Here is a 12,340-nt window from a genome sequence, read left to right on the forward strand (position 1 = left end):
TAACGTTGGTTCACATATACATGTTCAAATAGATTTTTTTCGAAAAATATTTCATATCTGGACATTCTGTTAACCTTCTTTTCTTTCATTTTTACGATATTTAGTCTTTATATTTGAACCGACCCCTTGTAAACAAAACGACATTCTCCGCTCAATTTTACATTTTTAATTTTCAAACGTAATAAAAATATTGTTTTAGAACATATAAGGACCATTTACTAAACGTTTATTAGATCCTTGATCTTATCGAGTGAGCATGACAAAAACGAATAACTTTATCTGATAAGATGTATAATAACAACCAAGGTTCTTACTTGTTAAGTGAGGGATAATAAACCTACCTGCAACCTGCAGGTATATATAATAGACGTCTATAAACAATTCATTTTGATAACTGAAAATATTACCCGATAAAGTAAAGGGTTGTTTGTTTACTTCTTAATAGTTTCATTAATAGGCAACCTCTGAATCGTTAAAAGGTAAATCTTGTTTAGCAAAAAAAAGTTTGTCTTTTAATGGTTCTAAAACCCTCTGAATAATTTTGTGTAATGGATCTCTCTTAACCATTAAGAGCCATAATTTCATTGTGCACAATTACCAAACAATTATATTTCATTTTGCACTATATTATGAGAACCTCTTAATCATTCTGCACCAAACCATTCAGCAATTTTCTAACGGCCCCTAAACGAGGATGATGGGTACTTTTATAAACATATGGTAAACAATCATGAAATTCTTAACTTTCCCTCGTTTAATTTTTTTAATTACGTAAAAACAATGTTGAAATCGAAATTCCTAAATCCAGAATATTTACACCTCTGAAAAAAGGAATTAATTCAAAAAAAAAACCTATTTTTGTTTAATTTTCTATCTATGAAACTGGCTGCAAATATCCACCGCCGGCGGCACATCCCACACCGCCGATCGCCGCTTCATGAACTCAAAATCCGCAACACACTGTTCAAACGACAGTGACGACACTCTTTTCCTCACCGCCGACAGCTTCTTTCCGGCGGTTGAATCGAATAACTTTTCCCACCCATCTTCCCATCGGCCATGACCGTCGCAGAGCTGCAGCGTGTTGTTCCCGGTATCCGTCCAGCTCCATTGCCGATATAATCCATTAACAATGGCGGTAGCCAACTTACCGGAATACTTAGCCGTACACGGCCGACACTTCACCCCACTCAACGGACCTTTACTCGACAAAGCCGCCACCGGAACTCCAAACTTTTCCGGCGGAAAATCGTACGTCCGGTCCGATACAACGCAAAACGGGAGACGTTTGGTGAGAAACGAGATGTTTCGTACTCTGAGTTGGGCTTGAAACGCCGATTCCGAGTTGAGTTCATGGAACCCGGCCGAGTCAATCTCCGGGATCATGGAGAGACGGGAGAGGGCGGCGACGGAGGTGTTGAAATCGCCGACACCGAAACGGTCGTTAAGGCCGCCGTAGGAAGATCCGGATGGGACGACGTAGTGACCCGGGATAAAAATATCGGGTCGAAGTCGGGTTGACCAGTATCCATCGACACGAGTCCGTACTATCCAGTCGTAGGTGAAGTTGTTTCTTTTTTGGTAGGATTCAACCATGGTTAAGCAACCTTCCACCAGATTGAAATACTGCAACAAACCCTGAATACGAAAGGTGGCTTTGTTAATTGACTATTCTACCCTTGCTTACAAAAGAATCGTGTTTTAGAATTCCATTTTGTCCAAAAAACGTGTTGCCATTTTCAAGAAAAAATAAATAAAAATATAATCAATTTAAATACTTTTTATTTATATCATTATTCATCTTACCTTTTTAAGTATATAATATTTATATACAATAAATAAAACAAATAAACTCACACACTCTCCACATTTATGATAAGGTTTGAATCCTTGACCTCCTAGAAAGCCAAGGACTCGCATACTGTTAGGTCAAAGACCCTTTGGTGGGATTTATCTTTTTTTATTAATCTGGATATACAACCCGCTATGCGAGCCGACTAATCTCAAAACGACCACCTGCTTTGCAGATATCCAGGAGTCACCGCATTTGAACCTACGTGGCCACAAGAGGATTTTTATTCCTCCTTGAATTTGAACCTGATGCCTCCTGTTACTTTTGACCTTTGGAGTCAAGGTCAAACCAATCAGACACCACCCTTGTGGTTTGAGCTTGGCTCCAAATGTCAAAAGTACTAGGAGGTCTCAGATTCAAATCCAATGAGGAATAAAAATCTCCTTCTGGTCACGGAGATTCAAATGTTATGACTCTGAGCTATCTACAAGGCAGATAGTCTTTTGGAATTAGTCAGCTCGCATAACAAGTTGGATATCCAGGTTAATTAAAAAAAAGATTAATTATGGATAGGAAAGGGTTGGGGGTTTGCTATTTAGCTTTTGTGAGTGCATATGACTTTTATCTCATGGAATAAAACCACATAAAAATGCTTTTTCTTGAGATAAAATCCAAAGCTTTATTTTCATAGTATTTGATTCCATCCAAAAAAGTTACAAACTTTTGGGATAAATTCCCCCAAATTTGGTGAATTATATCAAAAGATGATATAATGTGATTATATAATCGAATAAAAACTATAACCACCTTATTTTTATTAACAATCAGAGAATCATTACAAACAATTCAGATATTCATGTATATACAGATATATATATATATATATATATATATATTTGCGTGTTGTCAGAAAGAAATGCCGTCAAACTTAGATCTCTCTTTCTTTTAGGTTAAACTTTTTGGTTTATCGTACGTTATAAAAATTACGGTTATTTTTTTTTAAAATATAATAATAATAGATTGAATATATATGATTTTTTAATTAATAATAAAGAGAAAATGCAACCCCACATATCAAAAATCAATTCCCTTTAGAGTTATGAATTTCAACCACTGATGGCAACTACTAACCAAGATTTGAACGTGACATGAGTTTTCTACTTAAATTCATTCAAAACATAATTAAAAGGAAAAATTGCATTAACATATTTTTAAAACTTTCATTTTGGAATCTAAGTTGTAAAGTTTTAAACATTTAAGTATTCGGGTAACCGGTTGAAGTATTAACCAGTTACCATGCTGATGTGGCGAGTGATGTGATATCCAACTCAGTATTATTTGTTATTCAACTCAATTTCATTCATCGTCACATCAGCATGATAACCGATTAATGCTTCAATCGATTACTCAGGTACTTAAATGTTTAAAACTTTACATCTTAAGTATCAAAATGAAAGTTTTAAAAATATATTACCCATAATAGATATCAAGAACCACAAGGGTGGTGTCTGATTGGTTTGAGCTTGACTCCTATGGCCAAAAGTGTCAGGAGGTCCCAGGTTCAAATCCAAGGAGGAACAAAAATTCCCTTGTGGCCACGGAGGTTCAAATGTGGTGACTCCGAGTTACGTGCAAAGCAGGCGGTCGTCCTGGGATTAGTCGGCTTGCATAACGGGTTAGATATCCAGGTTAATAAAAAAAATAGATATCGAGTTAAAATACGTTACTTTTTCATGCAATTTATCCTAATTAAAAAATGAATAATTTATTAATTAAAAATTAAATCTAGAATACCCTTTTCAATAATGAATACCGAATTTAGACTCCATAATATATTTATTTTGTTTTTAATAAACAAATAATACCAAAAACATTCACGATAAATAACACAATTTACGTTAATAATATAACAAAGTCTTTATGTATGTATATGAATCAGTAAATTAGACACCTAATTAAATTTCTGACTCTGTGTACGATTTTTTATTTAAATAAAAAATTTATGCGTGCATATTTAAAACCAAAAGATTCATCTAAATCGTTGATTGTGACGATAAAACGAATGTCCTTAAAAAGTTGGTTATAATCATTTAAGGAAATACGATTATGGATCTCTTCCTATGATTTACGATTCATGGTTCGGTTCATGACCCTAACTTCTCCCGTTGTTTTTTCGTTAAATACGAGGGACGAAAACAACATTAATCCGTAAACTACAGATATAAAAAGAATAAGCAGTTATAAACTATCAGAATAAAAAACCGTAATTTCTAAACACCGTAATTTTAATTCGACCTAAAACGTAGAAATACCTTAAATTAATCAAACCTAAAATAACAAATAAATATGAAAATATAAGAAAAAGGTGGCACACCGCTTTCGGTGGTTGTACCAAACGCAAAATAACGTTTGTATCAAAACACATGCATAGCATGGCCCAAGGACCAAAACCGGCCCCAATTAATAAATCGGAACTGTTTATCAAATTTTTTATTAAGTCCTGTATGGATAAATTTGTTTGTTCGGATAAATTTGTCTGTCTAGATAAATAGGTGTTGTTGTTTACTTTTTTTTATCTGAACCAACAGTCTAAATAACATAAATGACTGATTTACCCCCCAATATTAATTATTTGAACATCAAAACAAAAAATCATAAAGAGGCCGAAGGTGGGGTGCCTCATATGGGAAGGAGGCGGTGCTTTAAATAAAGGGTAGGGGTGTCATTTTTGTGGCTGAACGGGGACAACACACATTTTCTATCTGTGTGATTAAGCCATGTTCTGTGCGAATAAGCCATAAGTAAACAAACCAAATGAGCTGTGCGAATAAGCCAGATAGACCAATAAGTTTAATTAAATCGCAAGTCAACAGCCGTGTGGATTAAGCTGTTTATGTAGATCCGGAATATTTTTGTTTAAAAAAGTTTTTAAATGTGGAAGAAGCGTGATTTTTCAATTGAGAGATAAGTTTGGGGGGAAAAACTTGGTTTTCTGCATAAAGATTTTTATGATACGTAGCTTATTGAATAAGTTATTTAAGTTGATCAAATAAGCTGTGAATCTGATTAAGCTGTTATTTGAAGTTCATATTTCTTAATTAATTATCAAAATCAAAGTTTATATTTAATTCAGCGATTAGTTTGGATTCTAACACAAAACCGATAGATTGGTAAATGGTGATTCCGATTAAAACTGCAAAACAAAGCAAGAATCCAAATGGGAGCCAAATTACCTGAATGCCATTCGGCGAGTTACTCGCCGTCAGAACTCGGACCGCCGCATCATTTTCCGGTATCTTCTCCGGCTTAAATATCCTAATCGCAGCGATTCTCGGAGCCGTTTTCAGGAGACTGAATTTGTACGATTTGGAATCCAGAGGACTGTTGACAAACAGATCAGCATTCGGATACTCTTCTAGAATTTTCTCTACAATCGACGGTCCAGTTAGTTCGAATCGCCGTGCCCCTCCCACCAAACAAACCGCCATCCTCGACTGCTCCAACTCTGACTTCCGATCGCCGATCACCGGTGGCCACGCCTTATCCGTCGTCGGAAATGTTATGGCTGAGTAATTAGGCGAACGATTCTGATTGCTGTTGTTGTTATCGTTGTAGAACAATGACTTGAGGTTGCTTAAAAAGTAAAACGGGTTGTAATCACTGAAATCGCCGCCGCGTGCGGTGGTGGTAATGGAGATAAACAGCAGAAGAGAAATCGGTACGATTAGTAACAGCAGAAAACGCCATTTGATCTCAGACAAACGTTTCGTGATCTGTAAAAACAGTTTCTGTGGGTTTTTCATGGTCGAAGAATGAATTACTGAAATTGGTTTCTGTTGGAGATTGAATTAAAATGAAAGTTTCAGAGATTTTCAAAAAGTTAGAATCAAAGACTCGATGATGAAGAAAAATAGAACACGACGTTATCGTGTGGGGGCGTGTAGGTTGAGAAGGAGAAGTACAATGCAAATTTAATTTATAATTATTATTTATTTTTTTAACCACTTGATTAGTTTAGTTTGACTTCAAAGGTAAAAAGTACTTGAAGGTGACATTCAAATCTAAGGAGGAATAAAAATTCTCTTATGGCCACAGAGATTCAAATACGGTGACTCCAGGATATATGCAAAGCATCCTGAGATTAATCGGCTCGCATAACGGGTTGGATATCCAGGTTAATAAAAAAAATATTATTATTTTTATAAATTTATATAAATTAATTATTTAAATTAAAATTAATTTCAAGAGACTTTAATTGAAACTTCAATATTAATTAATTATACTTTGTTTCCAAAAAAAAGTGTTATAAATTTGATTTTGTTTCCTTTTATATTATATTTATTTTGCATTTATTTTCTAGAATTTATTTATGTATTTGACTCGAGGTAAAAGTGAAATAGCTGAATGGTCGATCAACGGGGCTTAATCGTTTACCTAAACAATTTCATTTGTTTACAGTTAGGGCTTTTCACTAAAAAATTTATTAAGTTTTATATAGATAAATTTATCTGTCTGGATAAATGGGTGTTGTTATTTACTTTTTTTATCTAAATCAACAGTGTGAATAATATAAATGACCGATTTACCCCCCCCCCCCCATTATTTGAACGTCAAAACAAAAAAATCATAAAGAAGCAGAAGATGAGGTGTCTCTTATGAGAAGAAGGCGGTGCTTTAAATAAGGGGTAGAGGTNCCCCAATATTAATTATTTGAACGTCAAAACAAAAAAATCATAAAGAAGCAGAAGATGAGGTGTCTCTTATGAGAAGAAGGCGGTGCTTTAAATAAGGGGTAGAGGTGTCATTTTTATGGCTGAATGGGGACAACACACCATTTCTATCTGTACGATTAAGTCATGTTCTGTGCGAATAATTCGTAAGTAAACAACTCAAATGAACTGTGTAAATAAACCAGATAGACCAATAAACCCAATTAAACCATAAGTAAACAGCTCCTTAATATAAAAAAAAAGTCATAACTTAATCTTTAAGCCATTAATGCAAGGGTTTATGTGTTGTTCATGAAAGATGACTTATCAATATTTATCTTTTTGTGCGTTTAAAAATTGCCTGTTATTTTGATTATGTTTGGTAAATTAGCTTATAAGCTAGCTTATTACTGGTTATTATTTGATGCTTTTTTTATATGATTAATATTTATGTAATTTTGCACTTTTCTTATTTATAGTATAAAATTAGTTTATGTTCTAATTTTAACTGATTTGGCGATTCCTGATTCTATTTAAATAAAATATAACTTAATTTATGATTTTAAATTATCATTACACATAATATGAATAAAATTAAAATAGGTCAATCTCACATATTCTATTTAATTAATAATCTTTCAAAAAATATAATTAATAATTAAACTGGATATTTTATTAAAATCATTTAACTTAGGGCCCGTTTATCAAACATTTACTCAGATAAGTGTTTACGAAGTCACATTACCTTGTCAGATGAATATAATAAGAACCAATAATCTCATCCGGTAAAAGCGAGACAAGGAACAAGAGTCTTACCCGGTAAGTGAGAGCGACGACTCTTACCATGGTAAGCGCTTACCAAGTAAATTGTTGCATACGATGTCATTTTGGTGGATTAAAATCATAACCGGTAAGTAAATGATAGTGTTAAATTTTACCGGTAAATGCTTACCGGGTAAGTATCCGGTAAACGGTCTCTTAGTTTTATTATCTATGAAACAAAAGAGGTATAATTTTGATTTTTATGTAACTTATATAAACATTTTCTGAATTGTTATATCTGCTTTTTCATAACTAAATGTGTTGAATAATAATTTATAAATAATAATATATATAAATAGTCAATGTGATTAATGATAATTCCAAATAATTAGTAATTACTATTAACAATGTATGATTAAAATTAATTATTAATTTTCAAGTAATATTAATTATTTTTAATTAAATATCATTAATAACAGTAATAATTAATATTAATCAACATTAATTGGGGTTATAATTGAAAAAATGTCAAAAAAAAAAAACTCATAAAACGCCATTTCTATCAAGCAGCGTTTCAATAAGCTAGTTTATGTTCATCCAAACATATACTCAAAAAATAAGCTAGCTTGTATCTGTCAAACAATGTCTGATGACCATCCTTGTTATACTACAACTAGGGGTGCTCATGGGTTGGGTTGATCGGGTTGAGGACATTTGAACAACTCAACCCAATGCTTTCGGTTTGGAAAAATCTTAACCCAACCCAACCCAAACCAAAGTGCAACCCAACCCGTACGGGTTGGTCGGGTTAGTCGGGTTGATACTTTGGTATATTAAAATATTCTTCTAACATTGAATATGTTATTTCTCTACTCATAGTTTCTTTTTCATCATCAATCATTTGATACAACTTATTCATATTTCTTACGTATATCACATTCAGTTAAATTTTTAAATTTACATATATATGTTCACAGTTAGTCAGTTACTGAATGAGTTATATAGAGATATGAATAGATTAAAAATATGTGTATATGAAAAGCATACATGATAGTGTAATTGTCTAATGTATATATTGATAGAAATTCAACAATCATATTAAATCCAAGAAATAAAATTGGGTTCAAAAAATAGTAACCCGATATCAACCCAATACCTACGGTTTGACAATTTTACAACTCGATTAGACATCGGTTGCTTCGGGTTGAGTTATTTCGCATTGGGTTGGGTTGGGTTGGGTTGATCGGCTTGGTCGGGTTGGTCGGGTTTTTGAGCACCCCTAACTACAGCTACATGTCTCCCCTGATGAGTTCTTAACATACATAACGCATTAAATGCTCCATTGAAAACGTATATGCTTTGGTTTACTTATCGGATTGACTTTCTGTCTTTATCTACAATATCACGTCTCTGCTTTGCATCGATAATGTGTTGTAGCCCTTTTCGTCTATTGCAATGACAGGGCTTACCCATTATGTCAGTCACTTTCACAGCTACTTGAGATCCACTTACGGTTAAGTTGGTGTGAGTTAGTTAGGTATTAAGACTTCTATTGATATCTCCGTTAGGTACTTAACAAACTTATATACCAATATTTTTGGAAAACACAAAGACGTTGCTCCTTCACTGACCGCTTGTTTCTTAACACGTAAAAGCTACTATCCTTGTCTTTTTTATTGTTGCTCGACCACTGCTCGTCACCCTTTGTTGTCTGCTCTCTTCCGTGTACATGGTCTCCCCAACTTTCATAGCTGAAGGTGAATCGTAGATCTGAGATATGGCTCTTTGTTGCTAATGCTACATGATGTTGTCTTCATTGTTTCAATCTTTCATGATTTTAGGTTTGTTTTTATATGGACCCTTTCTCTCTGGTCTTAATCGGAATTTGTAGCATACAAAAAGGTAGGGACATCATATTACGTGTAAACAGTCACATCTATATTATATTACAAAGTATTTGTCAAAAACTCTTAAAAAACAATTTTTTATGCACGAAGTATTGTTTATTGATGCATATTACTTAAAATTTAAGATTACAAATAAATTGTGCATACGTACAACTTATTAAAGCTCCATATCTGAATTCGTGTAACTAACTGTAGATAAACATAATCAAATATTGGATAAACATCTCATTTTAAATATAAAAAATCTAAAATATAATTAGAATAATCAAAGAGTTCTAACAGAATATTTAGTTATTATCTTTTTAAAATATTATATTATTAAACCTAAATTAAATTCTAATTAAAAAATTTAATTAAGGAAATTACACCAAAACAGAAGAACTTTTAAAAAGATTAATTTGATACTGATATCGATATTTTTTAAAGAAATTTATGATATTTTTATATTTATATTTTATTCAAAAATAAAAACATTATCGTTTTCTCAAAAACACATAAAAACGTATTATATTGACATAAAAAAGGAATAAAACGAAACAAAGAAATCAAGATGTGTCTTGATGCATTGCACGAGTACCCTTTTAATATTATACAAATAAACTTCAAATAAACAGTCTAAAAGAATTATATGAATAAGCTGATTAAACCATTAAGCTTATTAAGCCAGATGTAAACAACCCGTTATGTAATTTGGAATTGAATGTTTTACTTTATGGCAATTCATTCAGTTGTGGTTGTGCCATTTCAAATTTGATGTTATAATTATATATTTTTATTACAATTTTTTTTATTAACCTGGATATCCAACCTGTTATGCGAACTGTCTAATCCTAGGATGACCACCAGCTTTGCAAATAACCCAGAGTCACCGCATTTGAACCTCCGTGGCCACAAGGGGATTTTTATTCCTCCTTGGATTTGAACCTGGGACCTCCTGGTACTTTTGACCATTTGAGACAAGCTCAAACCAATCAGACATCACCCTTGTGGTTAATTTATTACAACATTATGTATCCAATATAATAAATCGGGTTTATAAAATGCTAAAAATCTTCAAGTATTTTAATAGATTATTTTATAAGACTTAAGTCTGTAAAATCAAGCAATAAAGCGTCTTTAGAACGTTTTTAGATGTTTTAACAAGTCTTTAAGATATTTTCAAAATAATGTGTTGCGTTGATTATTTTATAAGATACATTTTAAAAAGTGTCATATTAACACATCTTTTATCGGATATTTGTGTTTGTAGAACACTTTTCAGATTGTGTCAAATAAAATAACAAATACGATACTTTATTTTAAAAATATCATAAAAACTTGTTAAAATGCTCAAAATGTTCTTTAAACTTATTATAACATTTTAGATACGACATTTATTATTTAATATAATAAATTAAAGTCTTATAAAATAGTCTATTATAAATCCAATTTCATTGCAGTAAAAATTTAACATTTTGAGGAATAAATACTCATATTTACATATTATATTAGTTTACTTTTCAAAGAGTCTTATGGACTGTTTATCAAACGTTTATCCGGATAAACGTTTATCAAGTCACACTACCTCACCGGATGAATATAGTAAGGACCAATAATCTTACCCGCTAAAAGTGAGACTAGGACCAAGAGTCTTACCCGGTAAATAAGGGCAACTACCCTTACCACGGTAAACGCTTACCGGGTAAATTGTTACATACGATGTCGTTTTGGTGAACCAAAATCTTACTCGGTAAGTAAATAATAGTGTTAAATTTTACCGATAAGCACTTACCAGGTAAATATTTGGTAAATGCCCCCTTGTTCTCTATGCATTGAGACTATTTTTCTTATTAAAATTTAAATTACGGTTATTTCATATTTCTTTTGTCCCAAACTAAATGTTTATGTTATTATTTTACTTTGTCCTAAAAATAAATGTGTATTTCAAAAATAAATATCTACTTTTTTTATTGTACTCTTAATTATGAAATTAAGGGACTGTCTACCAAATACTTACCCGGTAAGTGCTTATCGGTAAAATTTAACACTATTATTTACTTACCGGACAAGATTTTTAATCCATCAAAGCGACATTGTATGCAACAATTCACCCGGTAAGCGCTTACCATGTTAGAGTCGTCGCGCTCGCTTACCGGGTAAGACTCATGGTCTTTGTCTTGCTCTTACCGGATAAGATTTTTAGTCCTTACCATATTCATCCGGTAAGGTAATCTGACTTGATAAGCACTTACCCAGTAAGCGTTTGGTAAACAGCTCCTAAGAAACTCTATAATTAAAAATCAATTATATTTTATTAATTAAAAAAATATAATAATTATATATTATTAAAATTGAATATAATTTTTATTGGAAGTATTATTTTTAGAGGAAGGGAGTAGTATTTTTGGCGTTTTTAAAGCTAACACATCAATGAATGCTTCTGAAGTGTCCAGTTAGTGAATGATTTGATTCAGAAAACATAATGATTAAGTGGTCAGAATGCTTAAAAGGTTCTTATGATACAGTGCAAAATGAAATATAATTGTTCAGTAATTTTTTGCAATAGAATTAGGGCGTTGAATGGTTAAGGAAGACCCATTATACAAATCATTTAGAGAATTTTAGAATCATTAAGAGGCAGACTTTTTTATGTCAAACAAGATTCATCTATTAATGAAACTATTAAGAGGTAAATAAACAACTCCTAAAATAAAAATCAAACCAGAAACATGTACATGTATTATATAAGATTTTAATTTTTTGTTTTTAAAATTTTTAATTTTTAACAATACATTTATTAAAACATTGGATATTAATCAATAACATGTAAAAAAATTCAATTTTTATAATATTTATACGGTGTTTCTGTTGTATATAACTAGAAAGGTACTCGTGCAATACACTGAGATACATGTTCATTTTAATGTTTTCGTTTTATTTTGTATCAGTCGATATTATAATACAATTTTATGTGGTACTAAAAAACTATGTTTTTATTTTTTGAATAAAATATAAATTTGAAGGTATTATAAAATTTTGAAAAAAAAATGTATCGATTTTAGTATCAAATTAAATATATAAAAGTGCTTGTTTTCTTTTGTGTAATTCTTTAATTCAATTTTTTATTATAATTTAATTTAAATTTAATAATGAAGTCATTTATTTTTGGTTTAATAATATATTTTTTTTAT

The 12,340-nt window shown here is 31.6% G+C and overlaps 1 protein-coding gene across 1 annotated transcript; it reads right to left on the reverse strand.

Annotated features, from left to right (window-relative positions):
- Positions 1 to 870: 870 nt before the first annotated feature.
- On the reverse strand, positions 871 to 5,595 carry LOC112506952. The gene is made up of 2 exons (XM_025111301.1): positions 5,026 to 5,595; positions 871 to 1,638 (listed from the first exon to the last, which is right to left on the reverse strand). The coding sequence occupies exons 1-2, from the start codon at positions 5,593 to 5,595 to the stop codon at positions 871 to 873; spliced, it is 1,338 nt and encodes a 445-aa protein (XP_024967069.1).
- Positions 5,596 to 12,340: the final 6,745 nt, after the last annotated feature.

The sequence above is a fragment of the Cynara cardunculus genome (assembly GCF_001531365.2).
Source record: "Cynara cardunculus var. scolymus isolate 2C chromosome LG 1, CcrdV1, whole genome shotgun sequence".
Lineage (NCBI taxonomy): Eukaryota > Viridiplantae > Streptophyta > Magnoliopsida > Asterales > Asteraceae > Cynara > Cynara cardunculus.